Here is a 21,358-nt window from a genome sequence, read left to right as displayed (position 1 = left end):
TTGTGAACAATTCATCTGAGCATGTCACAATTTTTTGTAATTCTTTTTTTTTTTTTTTTTACTTTAAGATTAATCAAAATGTCAAAAACTTGATCTTCTGGTAAAACTATTTCTCTCTGGTGACATATGCCAGACTTTTACAGTCATTTAGTCCGTTTGAACCCCAACATTTTCTTACAATTGACTGCAATTGCTCACATTCAGCAGTTCTGCCTCCACCCAATCAACAACTGATGGAGAGAACCAAGTCCTTGCCCTACATTTTTTTTTTTTATTAATTTACAAAATAAAAAACAAAACAAAATCCACACATTCATTGGAAATACCGCACTTGGATCCCATTTCCAGTTCTTACCATTACTTTAGACTTCTGTTGAAAACGCACACTCGAATAGCCACGAGGTCTGAGACCACAGCAAGTCTCCTCTCAGACACTTTTATTTAGTTTGTAAATCTACACAAAAGTGCTGAGGGCAGGGGAAGGAAACACAAGGTTCCAAAAATCCGGGAACTTTGTTCATATCTACATCCTAAAAAAAAAACTAAAAAAAACTTTTAGAAGAATCAAAGCCCATATAAACACTTCCTGTTTTGGGTATATGTAAAATTTTCCCATGGTTTATTTTTTAAGGTAGGCTGTAAGACCTATTTGTGACCTATTTGTTACTTCACCTGCTGTGAAGCTGCTTTGAAACAATCTGTATTGTATAAAGCAGTATGTATGCTCTTGAGTCACTTAATAAATATGATGTGACTAAAGGCATGTAACCTGTCTAAAAAACAATAACAACATATAATTTGTCTGGTGTGTTTTATGGAGTGTGTACAGAATGTATGATCTGTAGCTTGAAGATCTTTTATATGTATCATTTTATTTCATTAAAAAAATTTCCATGTGACGTCAATATGTAAATTCTATTTGCGCTCTGTATTTTCTTGCACGCTTTGCAGCTCTGCAGAGGTGTTAGATTGTCCATATTCTCTCGGCTGGCCTGTCATTCGTTCTGCTGATGTGACTGTTGCCATATTTTGTTTATTGAGCAACACAGCGTGGATGTGGTTTGAACTGTCTGTCTGTGTTTCTCAGAAGGCACGTGTTCAGAATATGCTGTCCTGGTATTTCCAGGACCATTTAAATGGATAAAACGGGAAATAAAAGTGCTGCTAATGCCTCAGTTTTGCTATCAGGATGCTGTAACAGATCTGACAGCCAATAAAAATGGCTTATTACGTCTGACTGTTTCTAACCACCCAAGTGGCTTGGAATTTACTGGAAATATGGGTATACTTCCGGTTTTACTTTGCTGCTGATGTCAGCCAAAAAGATGCATTTTGATGATTGTTGTGACAAATACAAAGTTTAATGAGGCTCTGATCCCATTTTGCTTTTAGTCCGCATCCACAATTATAATTTTATGCTCTTGGTTCCTCTAGGTCCTGTTTTCAAATATTTATACCAAATAAAAAAGTGAAGAAATCAGGATAGAAATGTTATTGTATAATAATATTGAAGACAGTATAATTCTGAAGATGATGATTGTATTTAATACAATTAAATGGTTCAAATTCAAATATTTAATATAAAATAATAAAAATTATTCTTAAATTCAAATGTATTCTTAAAACTTGCATTTTTCCCTCTATCTCTGTGTGTGCGCATACTATATAGAAGCACGATCAAGGAGAGATCCTACTGGACGTTGTCTTCAAGCACCTGGAGCTGACCGAGAGAGACTATTTTGGGTTGCACCTGGCCGACGACTCCTCTGATAGCCCGGTGAGTTCAAAGGTCAAGCTCAATGATGTGCCAGAGTCCAGCCGGTCTGGGATTCACAAGGGTTTCGCTTGGAGTTTTTTAAGCTCAACTGTGTGAATGGACAGTATTCCTGACATAGTTTCACATTTAGGAATGTAGGACACACAACCTTTCAGGTTTAAAGATCCTATTAAGCATCTCTCCGTTTCGGGTGGCCCAACTCAATATTCAGTATTAGCAGAATATTAGACTACTGATATGACTGGATTATTCATCTAATATGAGTTTCAAAAGTGCCATTTGTTTCTTTAGGGGAAAAATGTGTTAATGAGTAAATCACATCTTAAACATCACAAAAACATGAGCGAATGTCCTCCTAAAATCTTACAGTAAATGTTAAATATATATATATATATTCCAGACACTCTAAAATAAATTACATCATTCAGATGAAAGCAAACACATTAGTAGACATCTTGGTGTTCTATGTATACTATCAGCATTCATGTTACACCTGCATCAGTCTACCAGAAGGTATCTACCAATCGGTCGATCTGTGGCTGAAAAGACTATAGTTACATTGATTCAGTTGAAACTGGATCAAAGTTTTTTTTACTCAACAAACACACTTACTTTGTCTCTTTGTGTAACTGCAGATAAGTACATCCCCACCTCCCCACAGCAGAAAACACAAGCCTATTGAATTATTGAGTGACATTAGGTCGTGTTGGACTGTTGCCATGTTATTAAGGTTTTTCTTCTCCTCTCTCTATCTCTCTCTTTCTTTCTCCCTATCAATAATTTATAGAGGTGGCTGGATCCAAATAAACCCATAAGGAAGCAATTAAAAAGTAAGTAATTTTATATAAAGCTATACTAAAGGCTGTTGTTTACAACCCAATATTGATTTATTACTTCTCTCTTTTGTATCTCCACATCTTGCACATGTGTTCTTCTTTTGAATAAAATGCTAGGGGGCTCCCCACATCATCTAAACTTCCGGGTGAAATTTTTTGTGAGTGACCCCAACAAACTTCAGGAAGAATACACACGGTGAGTTTGTGGATTTCAGCTTTGATGCACATAAAATGAAGACATAGAAAAGTGTTTAGTAAAGAAACATTGCTCTGTTCATTTGTGTGTCTTGAATTCTGGCTCATGGCATAAGTTAAGGTCGTAAGGTGAGAAGGACATTCTAGAATTTCTAGTCCTTTTTCTAGATCTAGTTTTTTTTAATATTTTTTTTTTTACCAAAATCTGTCACCAAATTCAGTCATCAATATTTTGGTCTGTTTTTCTAAAAGAGAAAGACTGAACATTTTAAATGCATGTTTAAAAGTTTTGTATTTAAAATGCGGGGAAAAAAATAAATGTAAATGCGTACCATGTCATGTAAAAGTCTTCAGAGCTAATAGATATAAACAAAAAATAGATTTAATGTCATGGGGTCTGTCTTTTACATTTATTCCTTTAGCATACTTGAATCATTTATGTTGTAATTCTTGTTTCTAAGGCGGCTGTAAAAAGTGCTGTAATATAGAGGTCAAAAATAGTTCAGAGAAGTATATTCTAGAACAGGGATGAGTAAAGCAAATTACACTGATTGATATCCTCACCTGAATCGGTGATGGTGATTCATGGTGATATGGTAGCGTTATCTCTTTGTAGTGTTTAAACAGTAGAATATGGCACTAGCAGGTCATCGTGGGTTCAATATCCAAGGACTGCACAGCATTTCCTGTAGGAAGTTTGATTTAATTTTTGTATATTTTTTATATTTAAGACTTCACCTCATGAACATTCACAATTTTTTTTTTTTTTTTTTTTTGTGGCTCACATAAATGATTTGTCATGTTCTTTTCCATCTGTGTAGGTACCTGTATTTTCTGCAGATTAAGCAGGACATACTCAGTGGAAGGTGAGCTGGATGTTGTGCGACTGTTTTAACTATAAATCTTTCTAAGTCCAGTTGCATGGTAGGTGCGTTCAGTAGTAGGGGCATTCAATTTACTTGTAAATGATTGTAACTCGTACTATGTACGTAGATTGTTCATTCAATATTCATCTTGTGATACCACTGCAGTTTGTGCTTCTGAAGTTGCATGTGCTTAATGTTCTTTTATGGTTACTTGAATATAGTAATTTGGGACCAATTTGGTTTGATCTCCAACATGTTATACTGTTAATTTAATATAATATATATCCTTCCCAGACTGCCCTGTCCGCACAATACTGCCGCACTCCTGGCATCATACGCTGTTCAGTGTAAGTATGAGTTCTTCTCCTTCATTGGAATGAACGGTTGTAGGATCTAAATGACAAAGAAGCCACAAAACTAAATCAGTTTTTTAAAGCAGAACGGTATGTGACGGTCAATTACATGTGGTTTGCTTTAATTCTGGTTTGGCCTCTTTAATGTTACAACTTTAAATCCTGTTTAATGTTATGTTTGGTGTCAAACAAGTGGCGCCTGTAATTCTCTTTCTTGAGTGAGAGGAATTGATAGCAATTTAGCATAGCAGCAGAATTATAATTAAAGTTGTTTTCTGCCTATGATATGCACCACATTTCTTTTTCCACGTCAGGCAATATATCTCACCATAGATGGTATCATGCAAACTAAAATCCAGTGCTGAGCTTCCCAGCAAACCACCGAAATACAACAGCGCAAGCTCAGCATGGTACATTCCATCTGTGCACAACCTCAACGCTTAACAAGCACTAGCTTGTAAAACAGGAGTATATGCGAGCAAGAAATCTCTCTGAAGTACAGCAGGCACAAACACAGCCCAGCACATCTGAGTTAACCTAATAGTGCCCACTCGAGATGGAGCAGTGACATGGCATATCCCGGGCCCTAGGGGGTCCGCTTGCCAGATTGAGCTCAACAATAATGACTCTTGACAGATTGCTGTAGTGAGCACATTTGCTCCGGTCTCTCCGGGGCTTTTAGCGTGCAGTTTGGGCGCTATATAGGTCATAGGGGATTCTGTTGAGCCCAGTAGCCTAGGACAGCGCTATCTATTGCAACTTATTTTGTTTGCTTTAAGGTTTACTGACAAGCTGCCATAATGGCAAAATTGATGCTAAATGCTGCAGTTTATGTTGGTTTTTTTCAGTCAATGGAATTGGCTTAGCGGATTTGAAAGACTTGTGTGTTTTACATGATAATAAATTTGTAACAGGTGTTTAATCATGCTAAACCCTTGAATAGCTTTAAGCATTAGTGTGTTTTGTCATTGTATTCTAAAGTAAGGATGAATGTTATGGTAACACAATGCTTGGCTTTTAAGTGAAGGTGAATTGGTCTCGTTCAGTCAATGTGCATTCATAGATTGTCTCAACATGTTTGATCTGACAACATTTGGCATTTGTCAATAAGAACATGTTATCTCATCAGAATGTTTGATTGATTCACTTTAAAACACTCTAAACCTGTAATGTGAACTTAAAAATAGTATATTTTTTACAAATTAGTATATTTTTATATAAAATATATAGAATATTCTTACATTCAATCTTACGAAGTCAAAAATATGAAAATGGTTTGCACGATCCTCAAACCCAAACAGGGCTCAGGTGCAGGACAAAGGAGATGAACTAAATCAAGAAACAAACGTAATGTCCACACACTGATATGACTGCTCCAGAAAAGTATTTATTGCAGGTCTTTGCCTGACGAAGACCTGATGGTCAAAACAATGCAATAAATACTTTTCTGGAGCAGTCATATCAGTGTGTGGACATTACGCTTGTTTTTTACATTCTATCTTACCCCTTGAATTAATATGATTGTACACATCTTAATCATTATTTTCAATACATTTTTCAAATAAAGTTAAAAGCTGTTTCTTATGCTCACCAAATCTGCATTTATTTGGTCAAATTTCTTTACAATTATTAATATTGTCAAATATTATTACAATGTAAAATAACTGTTTTCTATTTTAATACGTTTTAAAATGTAATTTATTCCTGCGATGGACAGCTGAATTTTTCGGCATCATTACTCCAGGCTTCGGTGTCACATGATCTTTCAGAAATCTTTCTAATATGTTGATTTGCTGCTCAAGAAATATTTTTTTAGTATTATCAAAGTTGAAAACAGTTGCTTAGTTGAAACCATGCTAAAAAAAAATTGGGATCATTTGATTAATATAGTATAATATATATATAGATCAAAATAACAGGATTTATTTGAAATATAAATATTTGTAACAATTTAAAAGTTTTTACTGTCACTTTTGATCGGTTAAATGAATCCTTAATAAAAGTATATCTTTTCTTATCTATTTCTTTTATATTAGTTGTAGACATATAACTTTTAGGGCATTTTGCTTTGCTTCAATTTTATGTCACATAATAGTGACATATAATAATATGTGTAAGTCGCACACAAAGCGAATGATCAAGAGATGTGGGGACCAGTGTGTATCCATCGGTGATCCTGCCCCTTTATACACATTATCGGTTGACTATGTCTGCATGTTGCACAGTTACGAGTCATTGCTGTTATTCCTAACACTGTGGTTGTATTGTGTGATTCAGCTGAGCTGGGTGATTACAGTGAGGCAGAGAATTTGCCGGGATACCTGTCTGAGTTCTGCTTCATCCCCAACCAGCCTCAGGGCTTTGAAAAAGATGTCACCAAACATCACCAGCAACACAAGTAAGAGTCACCGCTCTAAACTTACTCTGGCTGAACTCTGGCCAACCCTGTCACTGTCACTATTATAATCAAATATTCCTTTCAGCACATTACATTGCTGTCAGAAATGGCAGCCACAATGGAGGAGTCTGGTTGATTTCACATATGGCTTTATGAATATTCATGAACACTCACATGTGCTTTCTCAGTGCTCATTACTTAGTATGTACAGTGTAGAGCTGTGCTGAGAACAGGAAGCTCATTGTCTTTGCCATACTGACAAATCGGTGGATTCTCAAAATGGCAATTTACACAAGCGTTTTGTGCACACATACCTCTACTAGGCTACACTGTCTTGTGATGTGAATCTGAAGCATATGTCTTCATTTTTTACCTTTTATTCTCCCCTTTTTTGGCCTGGGCACAGTGGACTTAACCCAGCACAGTCTGAATTAAATTATCTGAACACGGCACGAACGTTGGAACTCTACGGAGTGGAACTGCACTATGCAAGGGTAAGTGTGCCAGTGCTGTTCCATTATGTATCTACACACAAGCCTCTTTGTATAGAAAGAGAATCATTGAAACGAGCTCATTTCTGGTCTGTTCCGCACACAAAGCTATTGTATAGCTTCAGAAGACTTTGTACTTTCATTGTATGGGAAAGAACATTTTGCATAGCTTTTATGTACCATGAAAGTAAGAAGTAAGAAAAGAGTTTTCACTTTTGGGTGGACTAACACTTTAAACAACATTACACAACACAGTTTCGAAAACGTTTAATGATCCTCATTAATAATTTCTCTCTCTCACTCTGTTCCTGCTTTCAGGATCAAAGCAACACAGAGATTTTCATAGGCTTGATATCAGCTGGCATTGCCATCTTCAAGAACAGGGTACGAATCAACTACTTTCCATGGTAAGTGACCTTGCCTACTTTGTGTAATTCGGGTTCAAGTCATGAAGTGTAATGACTGTGGCTGAGGTTGCAAACTGAGCCAGTTTGAATGTTAAGCATTGCTATCAGCCTCAAGGCATTCTTGAATGAAGATTTCCAGTTCAAAATGCAGTTTTTGTTGCTATAAGTTTTTGTGTTAGTGTGTTATTTTAACTAGGCGTCAGTTTGTCTGTCAACGCTGAATGTTTAAATGCTTCACAATGTAGAACAATATAAGCTGATAAGAACATTTTATATGATTCACTCTTAATTGTTCTATAACTATATAACTTAGTTTCGATTGATTTATTGATTTTGTCAACTTTTAAAATATGTGCATATCTATATTTTGTTATTAAGACTAAATGTTCAGACATTTTTAGATTTTCCTTGTTTTGGTTGCACTCATTTCAAATTGTGAGAAGTGGAATAGCCTATGTGGAATGAATAAAAGCCTCTGCGAAATGATCAAATGGAAATGGAAATAGCGTCACCCAAATCCTCATCAGCCAAAGCTTCCCCCCACCCCACACCAGCAGACTGTTTTTCTGGCACACAAGGCCCAGCTGCTCCTGTAGCTGTTGTCCAAGCACCTCCCGTTTGAAATACACGCACAGATGCTTTCCAGGCAAACTATGTTTAGCCCAGAAGAGAAACAGGGGCTGTTTACCACAGATGTCAACTAAGCTCTCAGGGCAAACGGTTGCGCTTATTGATTATTTTATCGCTCACCACTGTAGTTCATAAAGTTCAATAGTGATGGTTAAAAAGAGTAAATGTATACAATGCTGACTATGGATGCACACAAACATGTGGATGTTCAGTTTGACCAACTTGGGCCAACACTGTGCTGTACTATTTGTGTGTGACAGAATGTGTCATAAGTGGTTGACACTCCTCCAGCATGTGTTTATTCAGACATTTGAGAGTGTGTGTGTGTTGTGTTGAATATAAGTATGTAGCTTTACTCTGAGTCATATTTTAATAGGAGTAATGCTTAGAGAGAGACAAAGGGCCATGAAATGGGTCAGGGAATTTTAACAGCGCACAATGTGTTTGTTGCTGCCCTGCAACAATGCAATGTGTTTTTGTGTTACCAACATATTCTTGTATTTTTTCTTCTCTATTTTAGGTTGAAGATTGTGAAAATATCTTTTAAATGCAAACAGTTTTTCATCCAGTTAAGAAAAGAGGCGGTAAGTGGTACACTTTTTTCCCCCTGTAATTTTAGATCAATTAATCAAGGCAACTTTAAACAGCTTTCACAACACATTTAACTTCTGTAATGTAATGCATTTCTGAGTAAAACAGGAAACATAATCTGATACATATATGATACATATCACAAAACAAAGGTCGCCATTCACAATGCGTCACAATATCGTATTTAGATTTTGACTGAAAATGTAGGGCATTATATTGACTGCACAAATAATTAAATAACTAAATAAATAATGTTTTAAAATTATTATATTAAAACAGTATACATTTATAATAAAAATATAATTTGTTTTTGTGTAAAGTGTGGCAGCACATTTGCATATGTGTGAAGTGAACGTTCAATTTAAACTACAATATTTTTGTATTAAAAAAACTACAAAAATATTTGTAACTACTATATTTTACAACTATGTAAAATCATAAGATGACTCCAAAAGACATCATTACTCCCATTTAGAAACTGCAGAGAGCGGTAATTCCTATTAATAAATCATCTTACTCAGTCAATATCAAATTAAATAGCATAATGGCTCCCATAGCACCACTGATCTTTGTTTATTTGAAATCCCTCTGTAATTACTGCCCTGCTGTCTGTGACGATGCAGAGAGAGATAGACACTCTTTACAGCTTATTAATTATGGAGAGTAGATGATGCATTTTGCATGTGGGGTAGCAGGATGCGACCTGACATCAGAACTATGCTGATTGCTGAGGCTCGACGAGAACCTGTGTGCCTGAACCGGGTTTCAACTGTGTCACAGACCCTCTGCTGGAGACCTCAAAACACCCCAGCGGTGTGAATAATGCACAGGGACCTTTCAGAAGCAGTTGTACTAAAAGCAGAACTCAATGATGTCATGATCCATAATTGATGCCCAGATGGCAGAGCTTGGCTGAGTGGGTCCGATTTCCCTGGACCTGAGTCTCAACCCCTGCGATTTGTACAACCAAAAACAGTCTGGGAAGTGCATTTACCCCCCTCTAGAGTGCCCAGTGACCAATGGAGCCTTGTATATTGGAATGTCAGGCCTGATAGGTCTATCCAGAGCAGAGGTTTCTGGATACTTTGGCTAGGTTTCAAACGGAGGCCCAAGTTAAGAGCAAAACAAGACGAGATAATGTGTGTAACGTTCAGAGCAGGGAATGTAAATGTCACCAACATCTCCTGTTTTTTGGGTTAAGCATGCATTATGCTTGGTTTAACAGCCTCAAGATCCTTCCTTCTTTTTTTGCCTACAGCACGAGACAAGAGATACATTGCTCGGTTTCAACATGGTCAACTACCGAGCCTGTAAGAATCTCTGGAAGGCCTGTGTTGAACACCACACCTTTTTCCGGCTAGATCGGCCCGTTCCTCCACAGAAGAACTTCTTTGCGCACTACTTCAGTTTGGGCTCCAAGTTCCGTTACTGGTAAGACGTTCCTCCAGTGTTCCCACACATCCACAGCCCTTTAAATTTCTTTTTAAAAGGGGCCAGATAAAGTGGATGTAGTTTGAGGAAGTGCAACTTGTTATGAATTGCTATCAGTTATCAACAGTTAAGATTTTTATTGTATTTGCCCAGTCAGGACATTCCTTTTTACTTTTTCACTTGGCCAAAAACAAAACAGAAGAAAAGTATGTATTTTAATATTTGTATGAATTTAAAAGTGTATATATATATATATATTTGTATGAATTTAAAAGTGTGTATATATATATATTAGACATGTTACGTTTATTTACGAATTGCAATAGTAGCTAGAAAGAAACCCAATTATATTTATATAGGAAACTGTGGCAACAGATCATTCTTGTTGTTGAACCAGGGTTATGTAGAACAATGTAAAAGTTATTCTTACAAATCTCAAAACTTTTATTTTGTGTGGCATGCACGTTACATTTTTTTCTGCTGAGGGAGGCCACAGTCACCAGAAAGCTTGACCTTCGTCGACATCAACAAATACTCTAGTAAATCATGGGGATAAACTCTTGAAAAATAGATGATGCTCTTTAAGCCACTTTTAGATGTAGGGAAACTAGGATGAGGAGGTGATCAATAATTCATCTTGCAATGCTTTCTAGATTTATAAGTGTTTATCGGTGCTCTCTTTAGAATAATAAAACATATTTGAACTCTGTAGCATTGGAGGTGTCAGGCAGGAAAGTCACATTATATGTTGTGAAATATGGATTGAATCCTGAATAACATTGTACATCTCTTCACAGTGGGAGGACGGAAGCACAATCTGTTCAGTATGGCAAGGAGAAGGGAATCAAGGACAGAGTGTTTGCAAGGTAATGTGAGCTTGTACTTAAGGGATTTTGTGTTGGTGACCGGTTATGATATGATTCTTCAGTTAATGATCATTAACATATTTGGTCTAAAAGAGTATTTATTTCTGTGGAAGTGTGAACTTTCTTATAAAATATACTACCAGCTGGTGAGGAGGAGTGATTTGGTTAAGCAGGTGGACTTTAGAGGGATCTTTACTCGCAGCTTTGAGATGTTTGTATCAAAGTCCTTTTTAAGTAAATCAGTTCACTCAGTGGTCACTGTCTTAGTAGTAACACCCCCGAGTAGATGTTTTCAGTCACGAAAGTACAGCTCCTATCTACTAGAAATCTTCAAAACGGTTTGCCTAGCTTATGTTTCAGTCATGTGAATAAAATCACTACTACTGACAACAGTGTAATGTGTAATGGAACTTCTTTAGCTCGAATCAGGCTACTATAATGCTAACATAGACTACAATTAAAAAATTTAGTATGTTTAAAATTTTTTTTTTTTTTTTTTACAAATTGCTATAGTTTTTTTTTTTTTTTCAGGATACTTTGAATAGGAAGTTCAAATGAACAGCATTTATTTGAAATGGAAATCTTTTGTAACATTATAAATGTCTTTACTTAATTGCTGAATAAAATTAATTTCTTAAAAAATACACGTATATTGACCCCAAACTTTTGAACTGTAGAGTACATGAACATTTATAGAGCAAAAAGACCAGGTAATGCCTTTGTCAATAGAGAATTATTGAATAATGAGTTACTGCTCAATCAAATCATATTAAAATTTCCAATATAATCTAATACTTTCACCAAATTGTTGACAATGACATTTGTTATGCATTTTTTTTTTTAGAGTATAATATCCTTTCTGAAAAGCCTTTTATTTTTTTTACTATCTTTTACGACTTTTCAAAAATGTAATGCTTTATGCACTTGAGTTGTTTGAAATGTTAACAAATACAAAATTCTCAAATGATGAGCGTAGTCAAACTTGTATTTTGTTCTTTTTTTAATCTCAAAATAATGATGAAATTGGCAGTAGATTGTTCTGTCTGACTTTCAGAGTGGATTCTGGTATAACAGAACAAAATATGACAGCGCTCTTGAATTTTAGGTGTGTTTTTTTTGTGCTAAAAAGAGATCTCTCACTAGGGGTTACTGTGTCTAAATGTACTGAACGTCTGCAGTTAAACATTCAAAATATAAATGTAACATTGTAGTACAATATCTCAGGAGAACATAAAGGTAAAATGATACTCAGAATTCAGTTTAAAAAGAACCTGATCTCTGTCAAATTAGATAATAGTAATCTAGAATATCTAACTGCCTTACCTCAGACAGTTAACACAAGCTTATAATTGACCTTAGCCTTTGGTTCTACTGGGGTATGGCAGAGATTAACAGAATGCATTTCATCTCTCAGATCTCCCAGCAAGCCCCTGGACAGAAAGTTGATGGGTGTGACAGACTGGGAAGCAGTGAGCAGGAACTCACTGTCTGAAGAGAGGCTGGAGACCCAAAGCCTGCCCACCCGCTCCCCCCCTGGGACACCCAACCAGTGAGTGCCTCTCCGTTTTAGTGAAACTTTCAACCTAATGAGCAAAGACACTGCAGGGTGCTTTGGGGTGATGGGTGATGGGGGTGGGGGGGGGGACAAGTGTGTAAGCTGTATGTCAGTGAATCTCACAATTGCAATTAGTCACATTTCACTCCAGAAAAAAAAAGAAAAAAAGAAATTATACTTTGCAAAAAGAAAATGACTCAATTTTATTTAAATCAGCACAAAGGCACTAAATATAATTTAACTACTATGTAAAAAAAAATTCATGCAAAAACATGGTCCTGAAAAGGCTAAATTCCTAAAGCAAAATATATTATAACTGTAATGATTTTTTCTTTGACTTGGGGGTAAAATACGACCCAGACATGTTCTTGACCAGTTTTGTGAGTTTTACCTATGCAGAAAGTCAGGGAGTCGGACAGCTATTCAAGGAGCTCTGATGAAAACTGTCACTCTCAGTCAAAGATTCAGAGATGGACTTCAGCATTATCAGTAAACTAACAGTGACTGTGTTTTCAGGACGAAAGAGAGACTGTATGAATGCAGTAAAATAAAAAAAATAGGGTTAGAGTTAACATTTCATCATATGTTATAATGCACTGCACTCTTTACAGTCACTATAAATGCTACTGTGAAAAATGTATTTGTTTTAATAGGTAAGAACACCTTAGCCAGAGGATTTGTATTTACTCATAAAACAAACAGCTGAAAATGATTACAGCAACTATAAATGTTCTGTCAACAGTAGAAACTCCTTATTTGTGCAAGAAGGTGCCCGGCTACGGCCCTCTTCCATGGGTCACCTGGTGGACCATGTCATCCATGCCTCCCCCAGCCTTCCTCTTTTCTCCAATCACAAATCAGCTTCCTCTACACAAGCGAACAGCATCAGCCTGGAGTCTACGCCGTAAGTACTTTCTCTTATTCAGAAGGAAAACAGTCCATCCTCAAGAACTGGCTTTGGTAACGCTTTATTATTATTGATGGCGCTTCCTAAGGTTCCCCTTGTGTTCATACTTACGCAACCACCCAGAACTAACTAGTAACGATCTAGTGACCGCCCACAATACCCCAGCAACAACATAGTAATGCGTGGATTATGCCTTTTAAAGGATAAGACTCCAGATGTCGTAGTCCGACGGATGAAATGCTGATATTTTTATTCAAAGTAATTTCAGTGACAGTTTATTTTAATCTTTCAGTAGAATACCCCTGAAAACCAACTCTTTTAGCAGACGTTTGGTATACTTGCTTTTTTTTTATTAATGTGCTTTGTAATGCATTTCAAGTCTTGAATGTTTGCTTATCCATACCGCAGTGCCGCTCTAACTTATTGAAACATTAAATCATTTCAGTTATTATAAACTCTATTTAGAGAAGCCACATAATTTAGTGTAAAAAACAGAAGCGCAAGTCTGTTCCTCAAATGGGAAAAGTGGTTTTTCTGCACCAAAACCATCTTATATTGGCTGTTTGTTTTGTCTCTGCCTTCCAATCACGGCTACCACCCTCTGTCTGCGCCCTTAAATGGCCCCGAATGGAAACTAAACGCACGCTGCGCAGCTGTAAAACGTGTTTATCGCTCTCATAGTGTAGGGCACAGAGCTTTGGTTTTTAACGGTGCATGGTAAACATGTCAAGCCTTTTGTGATCCTCTTGAATAGGTCTGCAGTATACTTAAGCCTAATGACATTGCCAGTGGCAGATAGGCTATTTGCATGACATGTGGTGGTTTTGACTTTGTTTGCTGAGCTAGTTTAATTGAAATATAACACCCCACCCCCTTTCCTTTGTTTCACTCTTTAAACCGTTTTAGAAATGACCTGTTTACGGTTGGGGGCATCACCACATAACCTGTCTGATGATGTGCTGAGGCAAAAAAAAAAACATTATTGTTCTTTGATTGCTTTTTACATTAGTATTACGGCTCAAAGTAATTTGATAGCGCCTGCAGTGTCACAACATTTCTTAACATGATTTTATTGAAAGATTGAGGTGTATTTATATGCCATTTTTAAAGGTAATTTGTCAGAATGTGATACCAGGAGGATATAATAAGTTAGAAGGTATATTTTGGTTCGAGTTAGATTTTGATTGGAGAGCATTCTTACAATGCTTGCAATTTATTTATACAAAAGTTAATTCATTCTATTCTTTTTTTCCCCCTCGTTTATGTGTTAAAATGTATGCAGTTTAACATATATACAATAGCACAATACCATGTCCTAACCAGCCACAGCTGCAGAATGTAATGTGCAATTGAACGTTTTGTCAAGTGCTTGGTTTCTAATTATGTGGTATTGCTGACCTACCAATATTCATATGCTATGAATATTGTCGGCTCTGTGATGAATTGCTTATGTTTTGCTTTTGTAAGTCAATTTGGATAAAAGCATCTGCTGAATTCATAAATGTATAAATTGCTTTGGATAGCCACAATAAAATCTCATAAGTCCAACATCTGGTTCTAAATGTGTATTATACATCAAATGTGTGTTCGGACACGGTTGTAGTTAAGTTATCTTCACACAAAAAATTTGTAAAGTGTAAAATATATTATTTTATAAAATATAAAATATGTTTTTACACATTAAACCTGGTAAAATTACCAGATTGACTTTTCCTGTAAATAGATAAATGTGCTGTTCACACAAGCATCGGCGTTCAGTCTTATTACCGGAAATATATTTACACTTCAGTACAAGAATACTGGCAAACTCTGTAATGTCAATCATCAGACATTAAACACTGCACTGAATAGAAGCACTTTAGTTTCACTAACTTCTGAGTGTCAGGCGTAAGGGGGTGATCACAGAGAACGTGTTTTGCTCTTAAAAACATGAGATGCATAACACTGTAGTTACTATAGTACAGCCTTAACTAAGCGATAGTGCTAAAAATTAACTCCAGCGCCACAGTGCTAATTTGTGGAAATGAAGGCTAGGTCTTTAGTGTGACGTGGCACAATGGTCAGAATGGTCTGTCTAGCACGTTTACATAGAAAAACCATTAAAAGCAGCAGATCTTACTGTAAACATCTCCGGCAGAGCTTTATGATTGGCCCAAAGCAGGCTTCTTATGTCAGCGCATCGTGACCTAACCCTGAGTAATCCTTTTTTTTTTATTTTTTTTTTACATATTGCATCATACCATTAATTTACTAGTAATGTTACAACTTCTCAATCTCATTTACAGTATTTTGGAAAAGGTCCTGTTCCCGTGAACTCTAAACGATAATTTACTGTCAGTTTACCCTTAAAGAGATTGTGTAAAAGGCTATTCACTGTAATCGGGAAGTGAGAGTTTGGCATATCTTAGGGTCTATGTTGGAGATGTTTATTGGGCCGGTAAATGTCATTCGTCTTTCTGCTTTCTTAGTTTGTTTATATATCATTTAAAGGAACTGAATACAAATATATATTTCATAACACACAGATTTATGCATAGCTCATGCTCCACAATGCATGAAATGCATTTTATCTTCCTGTTCACCTAAAGAATAGACCAACATACAGACACACACACATACACACACACACACACACACACACATTGATACTTGTTAGTCTGTCACAGTTCCAAATGATGACATAACCACCAGCTGTAGATACTCAGAACCCAGCAGCAGAACTGAACTAAAAAAATTTTTTTTTTTTTATAGCATTTTCGATTCATGAAACTATTCGGCTCATATATACGAATAATTTGTTTGAGAATTGGACTACACTGGTTGTGTTGTATGTCTCTGCTGTCTGTAGATAAACAGACATATGCTCTGTGACCTTTGGCCTGCTCAACTGATCTGTATGTGTGATGTGCTCAGTTTGGGTCACTTTCTGACACCATGCTAGGGTGCAGTAGCGGCTCCTGACTGTAAATTTAGCTAGGGCAGATTCTGGGTTAGCGCTAGTTTATAATAAACATTCGTAAGCCTTATATTCTAATCGCAGAACGCACACAGAACACTTTTGGCAGAGGTTGTGTTATTCAGCCTAAGAGTGGCACTCTAGTGTTGACTGACAGGCTCACACGACACATGCATAGAATGCTATCTTAGAATTGCCTTAATGTAGTATTTATTGCCTCCAAATGTTGTTTTAAAATATTACAAGTTGTGGAGGAATTCCAGTGAGGAAAAGAAAGCCTTGTCTAATCTCAAACATAAAACAAACACCACAGAACTATAAAAAGCTATTTACATGAGCACGCTTAAGGATTTATAATTTCATTAATTTGATACGCTAGTCCACATAGGAAGAACAGACATGCCAACTAGTTACTGACCTGATGCAGACTAATATACACAAAGCTGATGCTTATTAATATCGTCTTGGTCTGGAGCGAGGTTTACGCAAGGTAATGTGAAAACAAATAGGGCTGCCTGAAATCTGTCCCAATGGCTCTCAATCAGATCACGCTGCAGTTCCATTTTTCACCACATATTTACATTGGAAACCTATGGGGCGCTGTAGAGCTGGGGAGGGTTCAGGAACCCGCTGCCTCACTTAGTATCATTATACATGCCTGCCCAAAGCCATACATTAAGTTTTAATATATCCTTCTCACTTTACGACTTAAAATCTGAAAAATATTTGTTGCAGAATGCTGAACACATTTACAATTGATTGATTGATTCAGTTTATATAGTTTATCTATATTTTGGATAAAAATTTTGACGAGCCACGGCTGCTGGGGTGAAAACATGACTAGAAATAAAAATAAAAAGCCTAACGGGGTCCGTAAGAGCTGACGCACACATTGAGATGCGCACACTCGTATACCCCATATCCAAACACACACTCAGATACTCGTGACCCCCATGGTGTGGTGTTCATTGGAAGTGTGTGCCCAAGTGTGAAAGCTAAAACAATGTGTTGAATAATTCAGTGGTTCACTGGATTGTCACAGTATAATGTGTTCAGTTCAACTGAATAAAATATATTGAGCTGAACTGTGCTAAACCTGTTTGATGTCTCTGCTAGCTTTTTGCTACTGCCAAACTTTTTACGAAGCTTCATTCATGTGTTGGACAAAAATGATGGTATTGGAACCCTTTTATTAAAGGGATATTTCACCACAAAATGAACATTGACATCATTTACTCACCCTCGTGTTGATCCAAACATGTATAATTTTCTTTTTATCTAGCAAATCGAAAGGAGATGTTTTAAAGAATGTTTTGATGCTCTTCTCAATGAAATGCAAGCATAAATATATTTATATTTATTATATATATTTTTATTCTCCCTGAATATAATAGGTCTCCGGAAGGCGTCGAAGGACCGCCTCCTGCCCTCCCACCCAAACAGTCCCGGAAGAACCTGAGCCAGCTTATACTGTCCCACTCCCAACAGGACTTGGACAACCACATCAACGAAATGTACGATGTCCCCATAGCAACAGACAAGACCATGGTAAGAATACATCCACTGACTCACTCGACCCAGACTCTTTGTGCTGCTTTGTTGTTCCTTTTTCCAAAGTTGGCATTAATAGTCCAGCGTCCCTCCCTTCTATGGTACACCGCTGATGTGGTTGCTCTCTCAAAAAGTTATAAAACACTGGGTGGTTTGGTGCACGCAGTTCCTTGCACATAAATCATTTTCACTGCCTCAGTGAGAGTTAATATTTCACATGTTTTTTATCTGTTAAGATATTAAGAGTCTTTTAAGATAAACACTACGTTTGTGAAAACTAATAGTAATAAAGTATTTTATGTATGTAGTATTTTTCATACATAAAATGCAGGCGAAAGTGCTTCATTCGTTCAGTATGCAATATTTAAAAAACAAAACAAATACATGATATAAATTAATAGAGGCGAAAAAAGCTTAAAAAATAAGTGCAGTGACTAAAAGGGTTTCAGTGTTTTATTCAAAAGCTAACTAACTAAGATGTTTTCAAAAGCTATTGTGATCGCTTGGAACTTGGTAAGATTTTCCAGATTTTGGGGGCGTAATGGCTTATAAGCGGTCTGAGATCAGGTGAAGATGTGCCAATAAAATAGCTCAAACAATGATTTGAAACATGCTCAGAAACTGTAAGAATGAAGAAATGAAGCAAGCAAGAAAATGTAGGAAGGTGCCAAGTCATACAATGCTTTAAAAACCAGATAGAATCCTGTACTTAATAGAAAATTTATGAAAAATTTGATCAAACAAATGCAATGTGCTGTTTTAAATTTAAAACTTGAACATAAAAAATAACACTCAAATATTGACTTTATCGTAATTTTTTTCTCTCAAATGTTTAGCCCAATGGTGTCATTCCTCATGACAATCTTGTCCTGATCAAAATGAAACCGGATGAGAACGGGAGATTTGGGTTTAATGTGAAGGTAAAATGCTCAGCATATGTCATTTATTGTAACTGATTGTTGATGATTTAATGATTCCATTGCCTCTTAGAAATCACCTCTCTCTCTCTCTCCTTCTTTCCTTTTTAGGGTGGCTCTGATCAGAAGATGCCCATTATTGTGTCTCGAGTAGCACCTGGGACATCGGTATGTTTAATAGACTGTTTATTGTTGTAAATACTGTAGTATTACCCTTTATAGGGCAGCTGGGAATGGATTAAAGCTGAAGACAATAAGGAAAGATTAATTGAAGAGTGACCTCTATAGGATTAGCAGTGAACTGCCCTGTGTGTCAATGTTTGGTTTATGCCTTTGTTGAAGGATTTATGCTGTTTTTCATTCAAAATTGCATATGGAGTTTTCCTAGTTGATATTTCTGAATTGATATTAGAACAGTCCAAATGAAGAATTAAGATCTCATCTGTCATCTAGGGGCAAGTAGTTTGAATTTCATAATTTGTCTCTTCTCCAGGCTGATTTGTGTGTGCCTCGACTGAACGAGGGCGATCAAGTTGTGCTGATCAACGGTCGAGATATTGCAGAGCATACGCATGATCAGGTGGTCTTGTTCATCAAGGCCAGCTGTGAGAGCCATTCCGGGGAGCTCCTCCTGTTGGTGCGGCCCAACGGTGAGCACTCACCTGATTAATAAACAAAGCTTTTGCTGCCTTCAAGTCATGTTGAAATGACTTCACTACCATTCAGAAGTTAGGGGTCTGTACGATTTTTTTTAAATGTTTTTGAAAAGTCTCTTAGTCTCACCAAGGCTGCATTTATTTGATTAAAAATACAGTAAAAACGCAATATTGTGAAATAATATTTGAATTTAAAATTGCCAATCTTATGTTAATATATTATAATACAATTTAATTTATTACTGTGATGGCAAAGCTGAATTTTTTCAGCAGCCGTTCATTCAGTTTTGATCATGAAAAGATCATTATAATATGCTGATTTGGTGCAGAAAAATTTAGTATAATTTGTTAAATATTTTGCTGCTTAATATTTTTTGTGGAAACTGTGACAATATTTTTTATAGTATTATTTGATGAATAGAAAGTTCAGAAGAGCAGCATTCATTTTTGATCAATTCATCCTTGCTGTATAAAAGTATTTTGAAAAAGTCTTAAGCCGTGTGTCCACCAAAGCGTTTTTAAAAATAATTTAAAACAAGAGCCAGAGAAAATACGTTACATTGAATCAGCATTTTTATATAGAATCAGCACAGAAACAAAATATGTGTGAAATGAGATACTAGTAACACTTTCGCGGATATTCCGTATCAGCGTCTCAACTGAAAAAAATGCTCCGCTGCCAAAACGCTCTCAAGCAGCCATAGCTAGGCGTTGTCAGCAGAGCGCCTAGCGTTTTCAGCTGGCTAAAAACGCTTTGGTGGACACTCTGCCTTACTGAGCCCAGTCTTTTGAATGGTGCAGTTCTGTAAATACTTTGGATAACTAGATATTTTTATTGAAACCTCTTTGAATTGGGGCGCGATGATTAAAGAATCATGGATTTAGTTGTACATGTCCATTATTTTGACCAAAATCACTTCAAATGCACACATTATAATTATGATTTCCAAACTTAAGTATAAAGACAGCCTTTGATGTGATTCATTCATTTTTTATGGCTTTTGTTGTGGGTAAATTATTTATTGTCCTTTACACCTTGTTGACTTAGCTGCCATCACAATAACTGTTTCTCTGTATGTAGCTATCTATGATGTAGTTGAGGAGAAACTGGAGACAGAGCCTGATTTTCAGTACATCCCAGAGAAATCTCCCACAGACCCATCACAGCTGGACCAGGACGCCTGGAGGGACTCGATGCTGCAGTTAAAGGAGGGTCTTAACAATGCTACTATACTAGCCCAGTTTGATGTGAGTTAACAAACTGATTATTGTCACTCATTCTTTTGAGTTCTAACTAAGTTCATGTTTTTTCTGCCATTTTTTTTTAGTAGCACAGAATCCAGGTTTCAAGTAATTCGATCTTTACGATCAAATGCCTTTAATCCATCAATGATTAAAAAAGCTGTCTTCTGTTCTCCACAGGAAAAAGGCAGTTTAAGCTCATATGCTATTGTTTATCTAAATTGCTCATTTACAGAATGCTCTGAAATCAACAGCAATCAGTGTTATTCAGGATGTGGTCATATCAAAAGAACTTCCTATTACTTCCTGTCTTTCATTAGGCAGCTCTAAAATCTTCCTGTTAGTGTGTGTGGGGTTTGTGTATGTGTATGTTGATCAAATTTGCAATAAAACAAAAGATGGGATGCATGCTTTTTTGCTCATTGTGCTTTTATGTGGCCATGCATGGATTTACACACAAAGCACTGGGTGGAATGTGTCCTTGAAGTAATACATTATTGAAAGTCTTGGATAATAAGAGTAAGCAGTCATTCCCACAGAATGCGTTATGCATTGCACTACACTTCCTTTCTGTTGATTTTATATATAAACATGCACTAAATGGACATGTTTGACCATTACGCTCACGTCTTTTGCAGCGTCTCGTGCAAGACACAGCGTTCTAAAAATGGCAGAGCTCAAGTTTAAAGTTCAACATTTAAAAAAATATATAACAATTTGTTTTTTATTCCAC

At 36.4% G+C, this 21,358-nt stretch overlaps 1 protein-coding gene across 4 annotated transcripts in view; it reads left to right on the top strand.

The window, feature by feature from the left end:
- ptpn4a (protein tyrosine phosphatase non-receptor type 4a) overlaps window positions 1–21,358 on the top strand; it is a 50,454-nt gene that overhangs the window by 22,502 nt on the left and 6,594 nt on the right. For 3 of the 4 annotated variants that reach the window (XR_014207780.1, XM_082176368.1, XM_082176370.1), the window contains exons 3-20: window positions 1,670–1,777; window positions 2,565–2,607; window positions 2,731–2,809; window positions 3,630–3,674; window positions 3,969–4,021; window positions 6,305–6,425; window positions 6,832–6,919; window positions 7,235–7,323; window positions 8,474–8,537; window positions 9,803–9,975; window positions 10,773–10,841; window positions 12,256–12,390; window positions 13,139–13,300; window positions 17,654–17,807; window positions 18,647–18,730; window positions 18,839–18,895; window positions 19,221–19,377; window positions 20,465–20,631. Coding sequence is in view for 3 of the 4 variants with exons in the window: in XM_082176368.1 (XP_082032494.1) it covers window positions 1,670–1,777; window positions 2,565–2,607; window positions 2,731–2,809; window positions 3,630–3,674; window positions 3,969–4,021; window positions 6,305–6,425; window positions 6,832–6,919; window positions 7,235–7,323; window positions 8,474–8,537; window positions 9,803–9,975; window positions 10,773–10,841; window positions 12,256–12,390; window positions 13,139–13,300; window positions 17,654–17,807; window positions 18,647–18,730; window positions 18,839–18,895; window positions 19,221–19,377; window positions 20,465–20,631 (1,848 nt within the window). In the remaining variant the exon portion in view is untranslated. The remainder of the gene's footprint in view (window positions 1–1,669; window positions 1,778–2,564; window positions 2,608–2,730; window positions 2,810–3,629; window positions 3,675–3,968; window positions 4,022–6,304; window positions 6,426–6,831; window positions 6,920–7,234; window positions 7,324–8,473; window positions 8,538–9,802; window positions 9,976–10,772; window positions 10,842–12,255; window positions 12,391–13,138; window positions 13,301–17,653; window positions 17,808–18,646; window positions 18,731–18,838; window positions 18,896–19,220; window positions 19,378–20,464; window positions 20,632–21,358) is intronic. The other variant, XM_082176369.1, reaches the window with a different exon arrangement.

This window comes from Leuciscus leuciscus (genome assembly GCF_965113295.1).
Source record: "Leuciscus leuciscus genome assembly, chromosome: 7".
NCBI lineage: Eukaryota > Metazoa > Chordata > Actinopteri > Cypriniformes > Leuciscidae > Leuciscus > Leuciscus leuciscus.
The sequence above is the reverse complement of the archived record's forward strand: the minus strand, read 5'-3'. Positions and strand labels throughout refer to the sequence as shown.